The 21,886-nt window shown below is 45.2% G+C and overlaps 1 protein-coding gene across 2 annotated transcripts in view; it reads right to left on the bottom strand.

Moving 5' to 3' along the window:
• LOC121289199 (ferric-chelate reductase 1-like) overlaps positions 1-21,886 on the bottom strand; it is a 59,994-nt gene that overhangs the window by 17,112 nt on the left and 20,996 nt on the right. For both annotated transcript variants that reach the window (XM_041208393.1, XM_041208394.1), the window contains exons 6-9: positions 21,389-21,571; positions 19,164-19,262; positions 12,593-12,743; positions 8,645-8,758 (exon numbers count right to left, since the gene is read on the bottom strand). In XM_041208393.1, coding sequence (XP_041064327.1) covers positions 8,645-8,758; positions 12,593-12,743; positions 19,164-19,262; positions 21,389-21,571 — 547 coding nt within the window. The remainder of the gene's footprint in view (positions 1-8,644; positions 8,759-12,592; positions 12,744-19,163; positions 19,263-21,388; positions 21,572-21,886) is intronic.

The raw sequence follows: 21,886 nt of genomic DNA, 5'->3' as shown, positions 1-21,886 counted from the left end.
GACTTAATAACAAGAGATATTGCTTGCTCAATTGCAAAACAATTCATAATTTAATGACTGAATACTTTAACCCTCTGCATTCAAACAATTGTGAGAGTTATTTTCAAGTACATATAAAAACGAATATTACCATCGATGCCAATATCAAACCGATTTGGTTCAAGCGCTGTGACATTAGAAAGCAATTAAGTGCAAAATGTAGAAGGGGAGGATCAGCTTCTGCTACATCTTAGAATAAGACATAACATACATTGAAACAACAGCACTGGGCTAGCCGCATCATGAATACTATAAGCAGCAGATAATAGATAAAACTTAGTGGCTCCACAGGCTACAGATCAGAGCAAGGCATTAGGATTAAGATTAAGAGGCCAATTAAGGTTATTAAAATTGTAATTGTCTCTGATTTTCTGTCGGTTGGCGGACAGGCGAATTGGCCAGGTGGACTTTACATTTTTGATGAAACCTTATTCACGGGCAGGATGAGGTTTCCGTTATTAGATGAAAGAAAAAGAAAAATCTATGGACAGCATTTTCATCGTGTATATGTTCAGGTGACTGATTGTGATGTCTGGACATTTTTTTCCCTGATTTTAATAACTTTATCTAATGCTTTTCAGGTCTTCAGCTCCCTGAGGCAGCTCTCTGCCTTCAGCGAGTTTTCTATCAGTGCTCAGTGCTGATGTCTGTGCCTGCCCTCCTTGCAACCCCACCCCAGCAGCGCTGAGCTTCTCAGCATGTGCTTAATGGCCAGCCAGCGTGAAATCGCAGTCGGGGGCTGATCGCGGTCGGCAGTCCATTCCCCAGCCAATCCTGAACCCGCTGATCACACCTGCCCATCTTCCTAAAAATTCTTCCCATTGTTTCCCAGTGTGAACTGGCCCATTGACTGCATCCCTTGGTTAAAGCAACATGTAATGGGGAGTTCACTTGCTACTCTACCGTTGAGTTCTGTGCTACACCAACCTTTTGTTTCTCACCCCTGAAAGTCTTGGGGTCTTAAAGAAACATCGTGCTGCTGTTCACATAGCTCTGTGACTCGCCACAGAGATATCTGCTGCACCCCAACTCAGACCCTCTCACACCTATAACAGCCATTTTGAAACATTCGCTTTCAGGGCATGCAGCAAACTGTGCACTCCCAAGCCTACTCCCAGAGGCACCACAAAACAGGTCACAAAGCCCTTGGGCCCTTACTGCATTGTGACCTGGAACTTGGCTTGCCACCAAGCCTGTGCAAGGCAAAATTCTGTGCAAGGCAAACCCTTCCCTCCCATGCCACACACCTTCCCCTTGCAATCATTGAATCCCATGAAGTTCATGACAAGGAAAGACATGCCAACCACACATGCTGACTCATGAGCATCCTTATTTCCCTATTCCAGGATGGCCCATTCCCAGGGGTCCCAGGTGGGAGCAGCACCCAGATTCCCCGAACATGGCCTGGAGATCCTGCTGCAACAGCTGGAGGCCCACAGGAACATCCCCTTCTCCCTAGGCCCAGACTGCCTACCAGGACCATCCAGTGCCATAAGTGCTTCAGTGATCTTCTACACTACGGTAAGGTGAATGAGATGTGAATGACACGTGCAGCCTGGCCTTACTCTATGAGGCATGTCTTGGCCTTAGGTGGACACAAGGTGCATGATGCTCAAAAATGCAGCAGCAGCATATGTCCATGGCCAAGCTGAATCAAACAATGTACATGCGAATGGAGAACTTTGAGGAAGAGACAATTGATACATCTTGGAGGCATCTCCAAGTACCATGCTCGATAAGCATTTTCCTTTCAGGAGAAGAAGGCCCACAACACCAGGATACTTCCAACGCCCTTCACCTGGCAGAAGCGAACACATCTCGACTGAGAGACTTGTTTTATATAGGTTCTAAAAACCCACAACAGCACATGAAAATGGTGTGTGAGAGGAAATACAATTTTCCAGTGGTCCTCACAACGCCGGAATTACACTAAGTATGGTGGGTGTTGGTGGTGGGGGGGACTGCGTTAAAAGAGATGTTTCTTCCGCCAGCCATCATAGTGGGCTTTTGTGCTATATCGTCTACTTCCCGGCACGTCCCGCCTCATTACTAATGCATGCACAGGAAACATGCTGGATCACTGGCGGGTGGGCTCAGATTTGCCCATCATGCCGTGACCTCAGTACTTCCTCTCTCTGGACACCATACTTCATGTATACAGACCAGGACAGCTCAGGCAATAGATGGCTCTGATAGCAAAGAAGATGGCGGCCCCCAAATTTAGTGATGCTTCTCTGAGGCACCTGCTGGATGCCTGCCACAAACTCCTCTACAAGCACTCTGGGTGAAGACCAGCCACCAAGCTCACCAATTCAGCAAGGGAGGTGGTGGTGAGCACCTCGGCCCTCCAAAAGAGCACAGCCACACAGTGCCACAAGAGGAGGAATGATCTCATCTGTTCCACCAAGGTAAGTCATTCTTCTCACCACTCTCAACTCTCACGCTCACAAACCCATCACACATCCACATCGTTCACACTCACTGCCAGCTCAAGGGATATCACCACTCACTCTCTCACACAAACACGCTCATCTCCCCTGTCCATTGAGTCCTCATGCTACCCATGGCACCAGTCACACTCCACACATGCTAGACATTCTTCTCATCTGGCCTGGCAGGCATCTTGCATGTACACTCTCTCAATCTGTCTCTATACAGGATAAGCTAGCCCACAACAAGATGGAGATGTCCCAGACCGGGGGAGGAATGCCCAAGATCAAGGTCCTTACAGCCTTTGAAAATGGAGCCATCCAACTGAATGTGGAACTTTCCTGCACAATCGGTGAAGTCGGCGGCGCTCGACCAAGTGAGGATTCTGCACTGCAACATCCATCGGATAACGAAGCTGAGTGATGTCTGCTGTTTCCCAGTCCCCTGCCATGCACTAATTATCTCTCTTTTCTCTCACAGACACATCCGGGAAGCAGCCGAGTGCGGCCACGAGCCAGGTCATCAACTCCAGCCCTGAGGACACCTCGGAAGCGGAATGCGCAGACATCGATATTGAAGACCCATCACGGCGCTCACCCACACCCTCCACTAGCACAGAGACACACACCTCGGCGGGGCCTAGTTCTAGATTAGCTTCAGAGTCACAATCTGGTGTGCACACAGCAGGCGGAGGCAGGGAAATCCAAGTGCGCTGGCACTCGGCGAACAGCTAGAGGCCAGGAATTTGCCATGTCCGAGTCAGATGATGAGCCTCTGGATTCGGTTCTACCTCAGTTGCTGGAGCTGCAAAGACAAACTCGGGAACATCAGGAAGGGATGTTTGCTGCACTCTTCAGATTGTAAGGCACAATGGAGGAGTCCATCTGTCTTCAGGCTGAGGTGATAGTGTCAGCATGCCAATGCACCAAGGTCAACACTAGTAGGATGGTGGACACCAGGGAGACCTTGGTCCAGCACATTGCTCCTGCACTGCTGCAGGAGCTGCACTCCATTGCTGAGGCACTTGCTGGCATCCAGTGTCAATGCGAGAAGTGGGGTGGGGCATCTCGAACTCACTCCAGCTGCCCCTTCCTCTCAAGGAGTCAGCCAGGGGCCCTTGGGCACCCACCGGGAGGAGGATCTGTAGGTGCACACCCTGGGCCCATCCATCCAGGTGACTCCGAGAGAGTCCGGCCCATCTAATTCCCCACTCCTGTGAGCCCAGCAGCACCAGCTCTGCAGGCCAAGGAGGGTGCCCTGAAAGCAGGCCGGGGCCCTCCAGGTCTCAGCCCTCCAGAGGACGCTCACCAAGGTCAATGTCTCCACCACCGCTGTGGATGTGGGGAGAGCACCAAAAAATAGCGACAGGGTTAGGAAGTTTAAGAAGATGTGGGTGCACAGCCTGGGCAATGGTGCTAATCACTTGTACATATTGTTCACTATTGTAAATAAATTCCCAAGAATGTCTCCTTGTCCATGGCTTCTTGTTATGATGAGCAGTGTTCATGTCATTCAGATGTGAAAGCTTAGTTCCTTAACAAGATGAAAGCAGGTGTCTCAGTCCAGGGCCTCTTCCCTCTTCAGAGCAAAGTGCTTGTCTGGCTTCACAGTCACTCTACACATCAGTAATGCCAGCATCTCAATGGTGCATGTTTTTGCAGCCAGAATGTCGTGGGCAGGCGTCACAGAGTTCCATGATATTCTTTGTGTGCTCTCAGCGCCTTTGAGGTGAGGCTGGTCCCCCATCTCTTCAGCATCTGCGTCCAGCGAAGGTGTGGTCCTGAAGGGGACAGGTGCTGAAGGCTGCCAAAGGATCAGGTGCTGTTAAAGTATCACAGCTGCATCTCCATGATATGACCCTGATCACCGAGCGCAAGCGAGCTGCCCTCAGCCAGACAGGAGTCATACATTCACAGATGCAATATGAAGATCTATGGAGTGTCCTCACTGCATGTCGTCATCATCCTCTGGAATCTAATGACTATTAGGGCCTCCGCTGCATCTCCATGACATGAGGCTGAGCACTGAGGGTATGTGCGCTGCCATCAGCCACACAGGAGTCAAATGTTCACAGATGCAATGTGTGGACGACAGTAATGTCCTCGTTGCATGTCATCATCTTCCTCCTGGAATTTTGCGGCTATTAGGGTCTCACGAGCACACCAGCTTCATCTGGCCACTGCACTGGCCTCATTGCCAGCATACCCACCTTCCAGGATCTCATCCCCCTCATCCCCTTCGACATCCTCCTCATTGGAGGAAATGGCAGCTCTTCCGTCTCCTCCTCAGCCAGGTCCTTCCCCCACTGCAGCGCCAGGTTGTGTAGCGTGCAGCAAGTTATGATGATGCGTGACATGCTCTGGGGACCTTACTGCAGTGATCCACCAGAACTGTCAAGGTACCGGAACCTCATTTTCAAGATTCCAACTGTGTGCTTCACCAAAGTCCAGGCTGCGGCATGAGCCTCATTGTACCATCTCTCTGCTGTAGTCTGAGGCCGCCACATGGGCATCATCAGCCACATCCTCTGTGGGTAGCCTTTGTCCCTAAGGAGCCAACTGTAGCCTCTGTGGACCCTGAAAGATGTCAGGGATCTGAGACTAGCCTAGGATGTAGGAGTCATGGACGCTTCCAGGGTATCGTGCGCAGACCTGCAGGATCTATTTTTTGTGGTCGCACACCAGCTGAACATTCAGTGAGTGGACGCCCTTATGATTCACATAGTGGACTGTTTATTGCCATGGAGATTTAAGCGCCATTTGAGTGCAGTTGATGCACCTGTGGAAAACCAGAGAACACTGCAAATCCCAGTCTTCATGTTTCTTGGCTTTCCTGATCCCAGTCAAAATGCTCAAAGTTCTGTGCCTTCGTGAAGATGGCAGCTGTGACCTCCTGGATACACTTGTACATGGAGGCTTGCAAGATCCCACACAAGACAACTGTGAAGCCCTGGAAGGAACGACTAGTGTAAAAACTGAGTGGCGCGGTCACATTCACTGCCACAGGCAGTGAAGATGGCATATGTAAGCGACCTGTTCCCTTGATTTGTGCAATCTTTGGCAACACTAGTTCTCGCTCATCTGCAGAAATGACAAGCACCGTCTATGGGCCCTGGGTCTAGCAAGGTACCTACGAGTGACAGCTCACTGTGGATCTTCAGCTGTGACCGGAGAAGGCCCTGCCGCCCCTTCATCTTGAGGGTGGTGCTCCTCCCTTTGCCGAGTGAGGGCCCTCCGTCACAATCTTCTCCTTTCCCTAGGAAACATACAGCTGTAACACCAGGATCCATGATCCTGATATTCTCCTCCCCAGGACCTCTCTTGGTTAAGTCTCCAGCTCTGGCCACCTCTCAGGGCCCCTTCACGCATGCTGGAGAATGCTGGCCACCATTTGGATGGCCAGTGTTTAGTGCACTTCATGGCTATCCAAATCCCCACCCACCTTCACCGCAATCCACTCCACTTGACCGATTGGCGGCAGCTTTGGCCACTCAACTGCTATGCTGTGCTCTCAGCTCAGGCATTATCCTAATCTGCACTGCAAGGCTGCACTGTTATCTTGAACCACGGGAGAAGACTTGTCCAAACCTGAATAAATACATTGCAAGGGGCTCTGAGCACCTCCATCAATAACTGTTCCATGCCCACCTTTCACAAGGGGATTCAACAAGTTGCCCAATCGTCCAATTGTTCTTCAGCCTCCTAAAACTCACATTAATTTGCAGTCTACGCTAGAGGGGTGAAAATTTCTGGAGCACTTGGTAGCACATGCATGTTTGAGCAGGCAGAAGTGCTTCAGAGGCCCGACTCCAAGCATGTCAATGGAGCTGCTGCTGAACGATCTCAGTTGTAGAAGAATGCTCACTTTCGACAAGATTTTCCAAGTGCACTTCCCTCACCCTCTCCCCACCCCCTACCCCCCACCCACCCCCCGGCATGTGCTTGTGTACTTCCATCAGCCTGTGCTGCCTTCCCCACCCCCTGGCCCCACCTGCACTGGAGCCCTTGCCCTGACACCGCACTGAAAGCCAGCCAGGAAGAAGTGACTTGCCTGTGCCTCCACCCCAACAGAATGTCTCTTCCTTGATGTCCTGTGAGCAATCCACGTGAGCGCTGCACAAGGTTATGTGCTCTCACCTCCAAGTTCCCACGAAGTTCAGCTCGCCAGGTGCACACCTTTTTACGGCAGCCATAAATCACGATATCTGAAGTCTTGCCAACATGGGAATTAAATTTGGCATGGAGGGATGATTCCGGCATGCGGACAAAATTATGAGATGCAAATGCATTAGAATTAAGTTCCTAACATCAGATGGCGGGAAACACAGACTGCCACTGACGGGGAAGGGGACAATCACGTCCTGGATTTACGTCGCCGGGAAACGCGACTAGGGCCACCTCACGATATTTTCTGCTTGTTACCATCCCAGCTGATATTATTACTATACAAGCCTGATCCCAGGGTAGAACCCGGCTTGGTAGATCCTAACTTTTATCTTTTGTTTAGATACGTGGAGAGTGGCTACTGAACGGAGTCACAGGGGTCAGCTGATGAACTATTAACAAATGAATAAAACATTTATTAAACAAGAAGATATGAACTACATTACAAGATTCCATCACCCACAAATATATAGATTTGTAAGGATAATACAAGTTACAAAACTCTCTTTTACTCTAATGTTCACAGTAAGTACATAGTCCATGTAAACCAATTGGCGACCTGTGGTCAGACACACCACACTCTGAAACCAAGTGACAGATGCCACTCAAAACAGATGCTATGAATCTCTCACCAGCTCCCCTCAGGCGCTTGTCACACCATGAGCCAACCAGTCTCACTGAACTCTGTCTTTCACATGAGAGCTTCCAATCTCAACTCTCCAAGAACTTACTTGGAATCTTCTTCTAAAACTACGTTTTCTCTCAGAGGCAAGGGGTCCACTGCCAACGTTTTGAACATTCCTTCCGATGTTCCTCTCCCTGGGTCACCACATGCATTCAAGCTTTCTTCCATGCACTCTGTCTCGCCGACTCAGCCCTCAACAGTACACCACTGCTTCACATGCCCGTAGTAAAGAGTTACAGACCTTCACCCTTCACTTAGGACCTTCTGGCCTCACTTTAAATCTGGTTCCTGCAGCTTTTCATCCTTTAAGTTTGAAGCTTGGAGCCTTCCTCTGCTCCTCATTCTTAACTTCACTTAACAGGGACTTTTCTAGGTGCCTATCCTTCCTTTGACTAGAAGGTCATCTTGGGGCTTTCTCCTTTTGTTTGGAACTTGCTTTCAGTCCCTTTTCATGTCCTGCCTGTTCTGGCACCTTCTTCCCACTGCACTCAAACTGCTGGTGTGTGTGTGTGTGTGTGTGTGTGTGTGTGTGTGTGTGTGTGTGTGTGTGTGTGTGTGTGTGTGTGTGTGTGTATGTGTAAGAGTGTGTGTATGTGAGTGTGTGTGTGTGTCTGTGTGTGCGTGTGAGAGTGTGTGTGGGTGTGTGAGTGTGTGTGTGTGGGTGAGAGTGTGTGTGTATGTGAGTGTGTGTGTGTGTCTGTGTGTGCGTGTGAGAGTGTGTGTGTGTGTGTGAGAGTGTGAGTGTATGTGAGAGTGTGTATGTGTGTGCGCACGTGCCTCTCTGGACCCCTGTTGCTAGGCAACAGCGCAGCTTTTTTCTTCTGTTGTGTTTGCTTTAACTTCTCTTCAGGAGTCGTAAAACTCATTAGAAATGCAGGTACACAAACAACTTTACACCTGCTGTCTCCCTCAAAAATGAAACTAAATCCCAGGTTTCACCTTTTAAAGTGAAACTAAAACTCAACTTGACCTTTTCTGAACACTCAACTACAGAAATACAAATCAAACTTAAACTTTAAAGCTAAAGCTCATTCCTAACACCCACAAATACAAAGATAATTTACTTAAACTGTCTCTATTTCCTAACGTGATCATGCGGCCAAACACACCCGCCACAATCGGGAGTGGAAAATTCCAACTAATGGGGTCTCCAACCTCAGAAGTGCATGAAAAGGCCATGCAAAAACAGGAGAGGAAAATAGAATTTTCCTTGCTGGAAATACAAAATTCTGTGTGCAGAAACCCGATTCACGCTTCCACTGGGAGACAAAAATCTGGCCCATAGTCTTTATTATTCACATTGATCATTTTAGTACCAGTCACTTACCATGAGCTTTAATATACATAGGAGATCGAGAGCCTGTGAGTTCACGAGGAGATCCGCCAAAGTAAACCTTGCCATGTGTGATCAGTGGTTGGCGGTGATGTTTATAAATTCTTCCTTTAATAAAATAAAAGAACTAATGGTTATATCAAGCAAATTACACTTGTTAATAGACTTTGAAAATATTTTATTACTTATTTGAGTCAATATGTCATTCTGGGAGCATAAAACGCATCATGAAAATAACATGATAATTAAAAAGACAAAAAGACAAATTGACAGTAGCCCTGAAAGTGAATTGGGCCAGAATACAAGAGAAAATTAAATGTTTATTCAGACAAAATGAATATAACTATTTAAAGTAGAACATAAGTAAGTAAAGTAATAACAGCTGTTTCATGGATCAGTCAGGGAGCGTCTTGTGTAGATTTGAGCCAATCAGACTAGGATGCTGGCTGGTTCAATCTTGTGATAATTTATTTGATCTTAGCCAGTGGTTCTAATGGGGAACTACAGTTGGTCTCCGTGCTCCTAAGCTAGGGAGCAGGGGAAAATTTCTCTCGGGGGTTTCTGCTCTTAATTTGCATCCAGTGAGTGACTCCCAAGGGTACATGTGGATATCAGATAAGGACTGAATTGAATCTGAATATTTAGACCCACACATGAGGAAAAGGCATTTGAACCTGTGGAACCATAATCCTCCACAAGCACCTTCAGAAGAGGAGGATGGGAAGAGCAGATGTACCATTAGAAAATGGTTTCTCATAATCCTCAGAATAGCTCTCGATAACCACCTCAAACACATTTTCACTGAAAATTCAGAACAAGGCCAAAAATTGGGCTATAGTTTACAATTGAGTGCTCCCTACAGGGCAGATTCCTGATAGGTGGCCCTGTCATGCACGCCAGGAGCGTCTCATGCTAAACATTTTGCCAATTTACAAAGAGAGTTGACTGAGGTAATTACTCCACAAGGTGATGCTTAGCACCTGCACACCATTTTAGATCTTAAACAGGGCAAGTGCAGCAGCCTGGCTGGACCAGTAAAATATTGCTTTTGCTTGACTTTTTAAAATTAAGCACAGACACCACGAAACTATAAAAAAGAAATCTCCCTTCCTCTTCTGAAAACTTAGAATTGGCATAGGTATAAATCCATGGACACCAGGAGTCTTGAAATAGCTCACTGAAGCAGCCATTGCCCATAAGAGACCCCGTGGAAGTAAATTCCGGTAAAATGTTTGACGTAACAGCCTTCATTCCACAGCCCTCCCATTCCTTTTCGGCAGTGAACCCCTAACAACCTTCAGGAGGAAGGATCTTGGCTGATATTTTAGCCCAGATGCCTTGACCAATCCTGGTATCTCTACTGCCTTTCTGGCAGAGATCAGCAAATTCAGCACAGATTGAAATCAAGCCTGCCATATTCCTATAGTATTATATTAGTAGGTGGACAACAGAGGCAGATGTCCTCCAATGCACACAAAGCCTCTCAAAGAGGGGCACTGGCTAAACTGAGCTAGGACACTGCAGTGTGATGTACCAGCTTTGAAAGAAGAAACTTTTCTTCCAGCAGTGCCTTTACGAATAGGGAAAATATGTGACAGATGTTGTTTCTTACTCATTTACAGGATGTGGGCTTCACTGGCTGGGCCAGTATTTATTTTCTCATCCCTAATTGCCCTTGAGAAGGTGGTGTTGAGCTGCCTTCTTGAACCATTGCAGTCTATGTGGTGTAGGTACATCCACAGTGCTGTTAGGGAGGGAGTCCCAGGGTTTTCACCCAGGAACAGTGATATATTTCCAAGTCAGGATGGTGAGTGATTTGGAGGGGAACTTCAAGGTGGCAGTGTTCCCATCTATCTGCTGCCCTTGTCCTTCTAGATGGTGGTGGTCATAGATTTGGAAGGTGCTGCCTAGGGAGCCTTGGTGAGTTCCTGCAGTGCATCTTGTAGATGGTACACACTACTGCTATGTGCATCAGTAGTGGAGGGAGTGAATGTTTGTGGATGTGGTGCCAATCAATATATTATATTATATTATAATATATATTATATTATATATATATTATAATGTGTGCTTTGTCCTGGACAGTATTAAGCTTCTTGAGTGTTGTTGGAGCTGCATTCATCCAGGCAAGTGGAGAGTATTCTATTCCTGACTTGTGCCTTGTTGATGGTGGACAGGCTTTGGGAAATCAGGAGGTAAGTTACTCATCACAGGATTCCTAGCCTCTGACCAGCTCTTGTAGCCATAGTATTTATATGGCTAGTCCAGTTCAGTCTCTGGTCAATTGTAACCACCAGGATGTTGATAATGGGGGTTTAAGTGATGGTGACGCCATTGAATGTTAAGGGCCGATGGTTAGATTCTCTCTTGTTGGAGATGGTCATTGCTTGGCACTTGTGTGCCGTGAAAGTTATTTGCCATTTGTCAGCCCAAGCCTGGATATTGTTCAGGTCTTGCTGCATTTGGACATGGACTGCTTTGGTAGCTGAGGAGTCACAAATGGTGCTGAACGTTGCACAATCATCAGGGAACATCCCCGTTTCTGACCTTATAATGGAAGGAAGGTCATTGGTGAAACAGCTGAAGATAGTTGGGCCTTGAACTCTACCCTGAGGAACTCCTGCAGTGATGTCCTGGGACTGAGGTGATTGACCTCCAACAATCTCAACCATCTTCCTTTGTGCTAAGTATGACTCCAACCAATGGAGAGTCTTCCCCGTGATACCCACTGACTCCAGTTTTGCTAGGGCTCCCTGATGCCACACTCAGTCAAATGCTGACTTGAAGTCAAGGGCAGTCATTCTCACCTCACCTCTGGAGTTCAGCACTTTTGTCCATGTGTAAATGAGATTAGAAGCTGAGTGACCCTGGCAGAACCCAAACTGGGCATCAGTAAGCAGGTATTACTAAGTAAGTGCCATTTGATAGTGCTGTTGATAACACCTTCCACCTGTTTACTGATGATCAAGAGTAGATTGATGGGGCAGTAATTGGCTGTGTTGGATTTGTCCTGTTTTTGTGTACAGGACATAGCTGGGCAATTTTATACAGTGTCGTAGCTGTACTGGAACAGCTTGGCTGGGGGTGTGGCAAGTTCCAGAGCACAAGTCTTCAGTACTATTTCCGGAATATTTTCAGGGCTCATAGCTTTTGCAGTATCCAGTGCCGTCAGTCGTTTCTTGATATCACATGGAGCGAATAAAATTTGCTGAAGACTGGCATTTGTGATGATGGGGACCTCCGGAGGAGACCAGGATGGATCATCCACTTGGCACTCCTGGCTGACAAATGTTACAAAAGCTTCAGCCTTATCTTTTGCACTGATGCGCTGGGCTCCTCCATCATTGAGGATGGAGATATTTGTGGAGCCTCCTCCTCCAGTGAGTTGTTTAATTGTCCACCATCATTCACAACTGGATATGGCAGGACTGTTTCTGTCAACTGGGGGGCATTAGTTGGGGGAGGGGTGACAGGTGTTTCTGTGAAATGGTGGGGAAGCTAGAGGAGGAAAGCACCTCTATGAACTTTGGAAATAGAGTTAATGGAACAGAATGCCTTGAGTGAAATGTCCCTGTGAAGAGGGAAAGTAACTATGTTGCTCACTTTAAGGGTTGTAATTGTTTGTATATTCTGTTAAATATGGAGAAATCACAATATCATTTCAATTTTTTCTATCTTTAGTATCTTTCCATGATGAATCTCATGTGATTCAGGCCTCAGACTCCCACTGTCTAAGAGTCATACCGCATGGTTTGGCTTTAGTGTGCATTGAAGTCAGATGCCTGACCTGGTTTCCTACCTACATTACCACTTTTGCATTGAATCACCTCTAAAGCCACTTAGTCCCAATTGCAAATGATAGCTGACAACTGCATAATCAATACTCACTACTGTTCATGGAAAGGATGTGTTTACATTGCTTATAAAAAGTGACAAACCCACCATTCTCAGCTCTCCCTTCTGCTAGGAAAATGTAATATTGTCTGTCCAGCAGGTCAAAACGTTCACTGTATTCAGAGAGGTGAATGTTTCTTCTGAAGGAACACTGAGTCAGCCCATCTTCTAAACTCCATGCTATATCATGAATAGGAACCTGCAATAATTTATCATTGTTAAACAGCACATTATTTTGACAATTTTATATCTGTTGCCATTAATTAGCATGAAAACGAACCCATTTGAATGTATGAAAATTTAATGAGAAAAGGCTTCCTGTCCCTTCCCACGAAAAGCCTTCCTGTCCCTTCCCATGAAGTTCACTCGATATAGAACACAGGTATGATTATTTTATCATACTCTTCCATCTTTCACCATCACTACCTTAAGAACGCTGACTTCAACGAGAAGGGAAATCAGGCCAAGTGTAAAACAGACTGCAGGCCAAGATGAATTACATCGTCCATAACATCCCTTGTTAAATACTTTTATAACCTTTTATCTCTCCTTCTCCATAGTTATCATTCCAGGTCCTTTTAAAAGCCATTTGATCCTGCATCAACTATCTTCTCTGAGACCCTATTCCACATGTCTGCTGTCACTGGAACTGTTTTCTCAACCCTAAACCTTACTCAATGTTTATTAATGTAGTGTTGTCCCCTAGTTTGACATTTACTGTTCAAGTTAATTAGCTGTTTGGTATAAATTTGATCTGTACCTTCATTATATTAAATGAGGTCCAATTTTTATTAGTCAATTATTGATAATTAAATGAACAGTCCCCAGTTTTAATTGGTAAAAACCAGAATATGTATTTAGGAAAAATAAGAAGGTACAACTTTGGAAAATATCATTGTGGTTAACCTGGCTGGTCTCAAAATCCAAAACAAGCACAACATAGTCTAGTTGCTGGGTAGTACAGAACTTGAGTATTGCTGAAAAGAGAGACATGCTGTCAAAGTTTTTCGTCTTGCACTCATCAGGACAGATTTGCAAGAATACCAATTTATACTGCATGAGAAGAGGGTGCTGAGTGGTTGACAAGTAGACACTGATTGGTAGGGGTATTGCCATGGAGAATGTGCCAGGGAGCAAATAACTGCCAAGCTTTTGCTTAAATTCAATCCAGGCAGGTCAACTATGAATGGTCAAGGGATTGCCATAGGGAATGAACCAGGGAGTGAGTGTCCCCCAAGCTTTTGTTTAGTTGAAAAAGGCACAATGTTCTTTCTGTCTGCAAGGGACAGGGCCCTGTGTGTAAGTATATGTAGCTTCTAGCATGCATAAGTGAGCTACACTGTGAGCCTAACTAATAAGTTTAAATTGGTTGTCAGTATAATTCTTAGCACAATCAAGATTGTTTAGCAAATGTTGTCCAATCACGGGATGGCATCTAATGTTGGACACTTTGTTCTAAGTTTTGCAAACATGGGCTGGTTGAGTATGGTCAGTACTTTGTATATTGTGAACATCTGAGGGGATGTGCTGTTTGGTATGATTCCCCAGTTATTGGGACATATGGCCTACATACCTGGCATCACACTGGCACTGAAATTCATATACCACGTTACTTATTTGCATGGTAGTCAAAATGTCTTTTACACTTGATGGCAGCTTCCTGTTCATAGAGAATACCATTCATGTTGCTACTGCATTGTAGCAGCATGAAACGGCTAGCTTTACCTGTTGCTCAAATTTTTCAGCCACCTTCCAGGGTAATCTGAGATAGACTGGTCACTTTTCCGGACCTAAAGTGAGTTTTAGGCCCATTTGTGAGTTTGCACAATACACAGCGAGCAATTATTTGATCAGGGTAGATATTATCCCACGGGATAGCTATCATGCCCTATTTCAGCATTGAACTTGCATGATTCAACATTCTTGAGAACCTATCCTGATGATTGCAATATGAAATGCTTTGACAGCATGTCTCTTTTCTCAGCAATACAATATAATCTATGCTTCTATCCACCCACCTCTCTCCCCTAATCCAACCCACATCCCAAATTTTGTAAACTTTGATACATTTTCTTTTCTGAGTTTTCTTTTCTTCTGATTCCCTTAGTCTTTCCTAGCAGCTTAGGAAGAGAAATTTGTTTTCACCACTAAGCTGGGGTACAGAGAACAAGGTGTCCATGTAAAGGCTCCCTTCCAGGGATACCAGTGGCATGGGGTAGTAAGAGACCAAATGTCATTTTCAGGCTGCCATTGCCAGGTGCCACAATAAAATCTGCACCCCACCTTCCACCCCCCCACATCCCCCAACCCCAATTCCAATATTGAGATACTTACAGGCTTGAAGCTATAAGAGTGATTTCTGTAACAAAAACAGAATTACCTGGAAAAACTCAGCAGGTCTGGCAGCATCGGCGGAGAAGAAAAGAGTTGACGTTTCGAGTCCTCATGACCCTTCGACAGAACTTGAGTTCGAGTCCAGGAAAGAGCTGAAATATAAGCTGGTTTAAGGTGTGTGTGTGGGGGGCGGAGAGATAGAGAGACAGAGAGGTGGAGGGGGTTGGTGTGGTTGTAGCGACAAACAAACAGTGATAGAAGCAGATCATCAAAAGATGTCAACAACAATAGTACAATAGAACACATAGGTGTTAAAGTTAAAGTTGGTGATATTATCTAAACGAATGTGCTAATTAAGAATGGATGGTAGGGCACTCAAGGTATAGCTCTAGTGGTTTTTTTTTTATATTTTATATAATGGAAATAGGTGGGAAAAGGAAAATCTTTATAATTTATTGGGAAAAAAAAAAAAGAAGGGGGTAACAGAAAGGGGGTGGGGATGGGGGAGGGGACTCACGACCTAAAGTTGTTGAATTCAATACAAAAACAGAATTACCTGGAAAAACTCAGCAGGTCTGGCAGCATCGGCGGAGAAGAAAAGAGTTGACGTTTCGAGTCCTCATGACCCTTCGACAGAACTTGAGTTCGAGTCCAGGAAAGAGCTGAAATATAAGCTGGTTTAAGGTGTGTGTGTGGGGGGCGGAGAGATAGAGAGACAGAGAGGTGGAGGGGGTTGGTGTGGTTGTAGCGACAAACAAGCAGTGATAGAAGCAGATCATCAAAAGATGTCAACAACAATAGTACAATAGAACACATAGGTGTTAAAGTTAAAGTTGGTGATATTATCTAAACGAATGTGCTAATTAAGAATGGATGGTAGGGCACTCAAGGTATAGCTCTAGTGGGTTTTTTTTTTATATAATGGAAATAGGTGGGAAAAGGAAAATCTTTATAATTTATTGGGAAAAAAAAAGAAGGGGGAAACAGAAAGGGGGTGGGGATGGGGGAGGGGACTCACGACCTAAAGTTGTTGAATTCAATATTCAGTCCGGAAGGCTGTAAAGTCCCTAGTCGGAAGATGAGGTGTTGTTCCTCCAGTTTGCGTTGGGCTTCACTGGAACAATGCAGCAAACCAAGGACAGACATGTGGGCAAGAGAGCAGGGTGGAGTGTTAAAATGGCAAGCGACAGGGAGGTTTGGGTCATTCTTGCGGACAGACCGCAGGTGTTCTGCAAAGCGGTCGCCCAGTTTACGTTTGGTCTCTCCAATGTAGAGGAGACCACATTGGGAGCAACGAATGCAGTAGACTAAGTTGGGGGAAATGCAAGTGAAATGCTGCTTCACTTGAAAGGAGTGTTTGGGTCCTTGGACGGTGAGGAGAGAGGAAGTGAAGGGGCAGGTGTTGCATCTTTTGCGTGGGCAAGGGGTTGTGCCATAGGAGGGGGTTGAGGAGTAGGGGGTGATGGAGGAGTGGACCAGGGTGTCCCGGAGGGAGCGATCCCTACGGAATGCCGATAAGGGGGGTGAAGGGAAGATGTGTTTGGTAGTGGCATCATGCTGGAGTTGGCGGAAATGGCGGAGGATGATCCTTTGAATGCGGAGGCTGGTGGGGTGATAAGTGAGGACAAGGGGGACCCTATCATGTTTCTGGGAGGGAGGAGAAGGAGTGAGGGCGGATGCGCGGGAGATGGGCCGGACACGGTTGAGGGCCCTGTCAACGACCGTGGGTGGAAAACCTCGGTTAAGGAAGAAGGAGGACATGTCAGAGGAACTGTTTTTGAATGTAGCATCATCGGAACAGATGCGACGGAGGCGAAGGAACTGAGAGAATGGGATGGAGTCCTTACAGGAAGTGGGGTGTGAGGAGCTGTAGTCGAGATTTCTGTGTTCCATGATGCCAGCAGGGAGCCACACGTAAAGGAATCATGGATCAGAAATAGGGCCATGTCATTGTAGCCTCAATTCTGCGATCCATGCTTCTGCTCAAGTGCAGGAAGTGAAGTAACCTTTTATTTGATTGCTTGGAAAGTGGTTTTGTTACAATTTAATGGCATAGGTAAAAGGAATGTAATTTACAAAGCTTAGGTTTTGTAATTAGCTGCTTTTACAATTTCACCCCAATTAAAAGTGAATCAAATCAATTATGAGAGCAATTTTCATCATTACTAGCTGCATATCTGTGAGAAGAAGGAGCAATGACAGTCTCCTGTACACCATAGAACCAATTTACCTCACAGAAGGAGTTTATTCAACCCATGATGTTTGTGTCAGCTCTTGCCTAGGTTAATCCAAAAGTAATCCCGTTCCCCTGCTCTCTCTTCCCCAAGTCTTGTTCAAACGTTCGATAATGAAAACAGAAAATTCTGGAAATGCCAGCAGGTCAGGCAGCATTTGCAGAAAGGGAAACAAGAGTTAATGTTTCAGATCTATGACCTTTCATCTGAACTGAAAAAGGTAGAAATATAATAGGCTTTGAGCAAGTGAAAGGGGGACGCGTGTGAAAAAAAAACAAAAGGGAAGGTCTGTGATAGGATGGTGGGCAGGAGAGATTAAATGACAATAGGTTTCATGGTGCAAGGCCAAAGGGAATGGTAATGGGCCATGTAAAGAAACAAATGATGTGTCTAGGGGAGATATGAATGGCAGGTCTGAAAGCAAAAATAAGATGAGAAAATGAGAATCAAGAGAGAACAAGGAAACAAAATAGGACAGAGGTTACAATCTGAAAATGTTGAGCTCAGTATTGAGTCTAAAAGGCTATAAAGTGGCCAGTTAACAATGAGGGGCAGCTCCTCAAACCTGTGTTAAGCTGCATTGGAACACTGGACAGAAAGGTCAGAGTGGGAACAAGATGGGGAATTAAAATGACAGGCGACTGGAAGGTCGGGGTCACGACTGCAGATTGAGCAGAGGTATTCCAGAGAACAATCACCCAATCTGCATTTGGTTTCCCCAATATGGAGGATACCACATTATGAGCAGTGAATACAGTATACTAAATTGAAAGAGGTACGAGTAAATCACTGTTTCACCTAGAAGGAGTATTGCGGCCTTGAAGGTGAGAGGGTAAGAGGTAAAAGGGCAGATGTTGCATCTCCTTTTCTTGCATGGAAAGGTGCCATGGAAAGGGATGAGGTTATTGGGAGAAACTGAGGAGTGAACCAAGGGATCATGGAGGGAATGACCCCTTTGAAATGCTAGAAGGGAAAGGGAGGGGAAGATGTGTTTGGTGCTAGTATCACATTGGAGGTGGCAGAAATCGCAGAGGGTAGACAGTTGAATACAAATGCTAGTATGGTGGAAAGCTAGGAGAAGGGGAAGCCTATCGTGGTTCTGGGAGGGAAAGGAAGGAGTGAGAGAAGTGTGAAATGGAGTGGACATGGCTGAAAGCAGTGTAAAGCATGGTGAGGGGTGGGAGTTGGGGGGGCCTTCAGTTGAAGATAAAGGAAGATAAATCAGAAACACTTGTATGGAAGGATACATTGTCAGAACAGATGGGATGGAGACAGAGAAACTGGGAGAATCCTTATCTACTCTTCCCTGAGACTATAACTCTTTGAGAAACAGCACTTCATGCTCCAAAAGCCCTCTGTGCAAAGAAATTTCTCTTAATGTATCTCCTCACCCTTTGTGAGAGTTTCAAATTAATATCTCCAACATATCTGATGAGGTGAGCCACAGCTGGACTCAAATATATTTTTAATTTCAAACATAGTATTTTCGAAGCACATTTTTAAATGGAGAACCTCCAATCTGGATTAAATTCAAACAGATAATAAGTTAAATCACATTCATATAGAATGATACAGCACAGAAGGAGACCACTTGGTCCATTGTACCTGTACCTTGAAAGAGCTATCCAAAATAGCTCCACTCCATAGCCTTTGTCCCATAGCCCTGCAATTTGCTTTAATTTGTACCTATACAATATATTTAATTCAATACTATTTTATCAAAGCAAACATACGTAAAAAAGAAAACTTGCATCTAATTGGTGTTGTATCAAATTTCGGAGAAACATCAGTTCACACTAATAACATTTGAACTGTAGTCACTGTTGCTAAGTAAGAAAATGCAACATACAATTCTCATATAGGAAGATGCCACAAACAGCAATGACCAGCTAATCTGTCTTAGTGCTGTTGGTTGAGGGATGGATGGTTGCTAGGACACTGGGAGAACATTCTGTTCATCTTCAAAACATGCATAAAGGGCCAGCCTCATTCAGACAAGTACATAGATCAATTGAGAATATAGTTAGAAAAATTAGCATTACTACACCCACCTGTGAGTTCAATATTGGATGTGAACGGCCAGTGGAATGGCCTGGATTGATCTGTACACTTTGATCATTTACAATACATAAATAGATGTCGTCATTACCCTGATAACAGAAGATAACAGTAAATATAAATCACACTTGCAATAACCAAGCCCCACTATATCAATATGCCACCTAACCTATCTGATTTTTGTTGCAGTGTTTACTTTTTCACTAACAAAATTATATAAGCTTCTACTGCCAATAAACACATTACAGGCTTGCATGTCCTAGTCATCCTCCTGTAAGAATCATTCCTGGTCCCAGCAGAATTTTGTTAATCTCACACTTTTTGTGGGAATTTGGAAATAATTGTTCCTAAGTTCTTTAATGTTTTATGGGTTTGGGAGAGAGTGATGGGGAGGGGATGGTGGACCTTGAGGGCTCCCTCAGCAGGAATGAGGTGATAGCTCGCTGAAAATGATGGGAAATGACCTTTTGCCCAGTTACCGATGCTGCTGCAGCCACTGCAAAGTCCAACCAGGCCTAATGCAGGGAAGTCAGTAAACCCTTCGCCTGGTATCAGCTGGCAGTCCAGTCAAAGAGACGTCATAAAATAAGCTGTGGGGGGGGTGCCAGAGAAGTAGGAATGCTCCCAAAGTTGTAGCAAAATCATAGAAGCTCATCACTGCCCCTTCTCTCCATTCTTGGGAGCATGAGGGGCCTAGTGCGGCAATAGCCTAAGTTTTCTATGTGGAGGTTAGAGGAGTCCCTCAGCTTTTTCCAACTACACAATAACAAAATAAAACTTACCCTCGGACTCCCCTTTGGCAGAACTAGCTGATGCAAGGCAGTGTGTACACAGTGTACGCCTCACACAGTATATGTCCTAAAATGTAAAATCAAAATCCCATGTAAGTCCTAGGTCTCAATTTGGATGCTAAAGGGTCTACTGCTGGGCTTAGGTGTATGCTTTGATTGGCTAGCAGTAGTCTGAGGGTAGATAGGAATGACCTTGTCATCAGTGAGAATGGGGCAGTAATGATTCTCTACCATTTTTGGAGCACCACCATCCCATTTCCAGCTGCTGGGAGGTCTCAAAAATCACCTCCTTTGTTTCTATTCTAAGCTATGTCACTAATTGAAAACCTAAATTTCAGGAGAATATTCTACTAGAAAATAATTCCTTTGGTCCCATTTCTCCAACCCATCTGCTAATAACAACAGTTAAGTTTAATGTAGTTATTAGCCATTTAAAAAAATTGGATTGCTTGTAATTCATTATTCTATTAAATGCAATGGGTCAGCATACGTTAATACTGAAACCATCGTGGCTGCCAAATGGTTCCATTTCAGAGCAACACCAGATCTGCAGTATAACTCAGTAAATTGTTTTATTTATTCTTTTATGGGGTGTAGACATCACTGGCTGGGCCAACATTTGTTGCCCAGCCCTAATTGCCCTTGAGAAGGTGGTGGTGAGCCACCTTCTTGAACCACTGCAATCGATGTGGTGTAGCACCTATAGGGCTGTTAGGAAGGGAGTTCCAGGATTTTGACATAGTGACAGCAAAGGAATGGAAATATAGTTCCAAGTCAGGATGGTGTGTGACTTGGAGGTGGGTTTGCAGATAGTGCTGTTCCCAAGCATCTGCTGCCCTTGTCCTTCTTGGTGTTAGAGGTCACAGATTTGGAAAATGCTGTTGAAGGAGCCTTGGTGAGTTGCTACAGTGCACCTTGTAGATGGTACGCACTGTTGCCATTTTGTGTTGGTGATGGAGGGAGTGAATGTTGAAAGTGGTGGATGGGGTGTCAATCAAGTGGACTGCTTTGTCCTGGATGGTGCTGAGCTTCTTGATTGTTGTTGGAATTGGGCCTTGACCTGATTCCAGAGGGGAATGGCAAGAGAATCCTGGTAAAGGTAGTCCCATGTTGCAGTGTCAAACCTACTTTATAAACTGCCCCTGATCCTGCACATTTTTTTAAACTTAACTGGAGTTGGTTTCAATAAACATTCTTACCCACATTCTCAAGACATTTAAATGTTAAATGGTCAAAAAAGAAACTGCAGATACCGGTAAGCAATAATGCTGACAACTCTCTCCTAAGCAGAAGGTTTCCAGCTAGAGCTAGGATTGGGAAAGACATACTGAGTGGATTGAACTGTTGTCGGATCAGCACATCCACAAGCATTGTAAGTATTGCCTTCATCCAATACAAGAAGAGTTTTCATTTCCTATGATACTGACCATCCATTTGTCATCTGATAGGCCAAAAGAGATGTAACCATTCGAAGGTCCACTCAACTCAAACAGCACTGAAGAGTCTTGCATTGTGAAGGAGAGGAAGAAGCACAATCGGTCCAGCTCAGGGTCACATCCAGAGGGATTCCGCAGGCAGAATTTTTTGCTGCCACATTCTGTCACATTGAACTAGCAACAGAAGAAGCTAAAATGAATCATTTCCACATGGTTGGCGAATGAGGGTGACATTATTTTCATTGGTTTAAAGGCTGGTCTTTAGCATTGCAAAAAGAATTTTAAATTATTTCTGTGCACACGCCTGCTTTAAAGAAACGGTATTCTCAAAAAGATATGCCTGGAAATTGCCATCGGGGATCCTGTGGGAACAATCAATAGAATCCCCAAAGAAACAGTGTAAATGGTTGAAAATGCTATTTGTCCAGAATGCCCACCAAAGTTAAAGAAGGAGACTGGGAGAATCCCAGGGAAATTCTCTCCCAGAGG

This window comes from Carcharodon carcharias, chromosome 16, assembly GCF_017639515.1.
Source record: "Carcharodon carcharias isolate sCarCar2 chromosome 16, sCarCar2.pri, whole genome shotgun sequence".
Classification (NCBI taxonomy): Eukaryota; Metazoa; Chordata; class Chondrichthyes; order Lamniformes; family Lamnidae; genus Carcharodon; species Carcharodon carcharias.
This window is presented reverse-complemented; position numbering and strand designations above follow the sequence as displayed.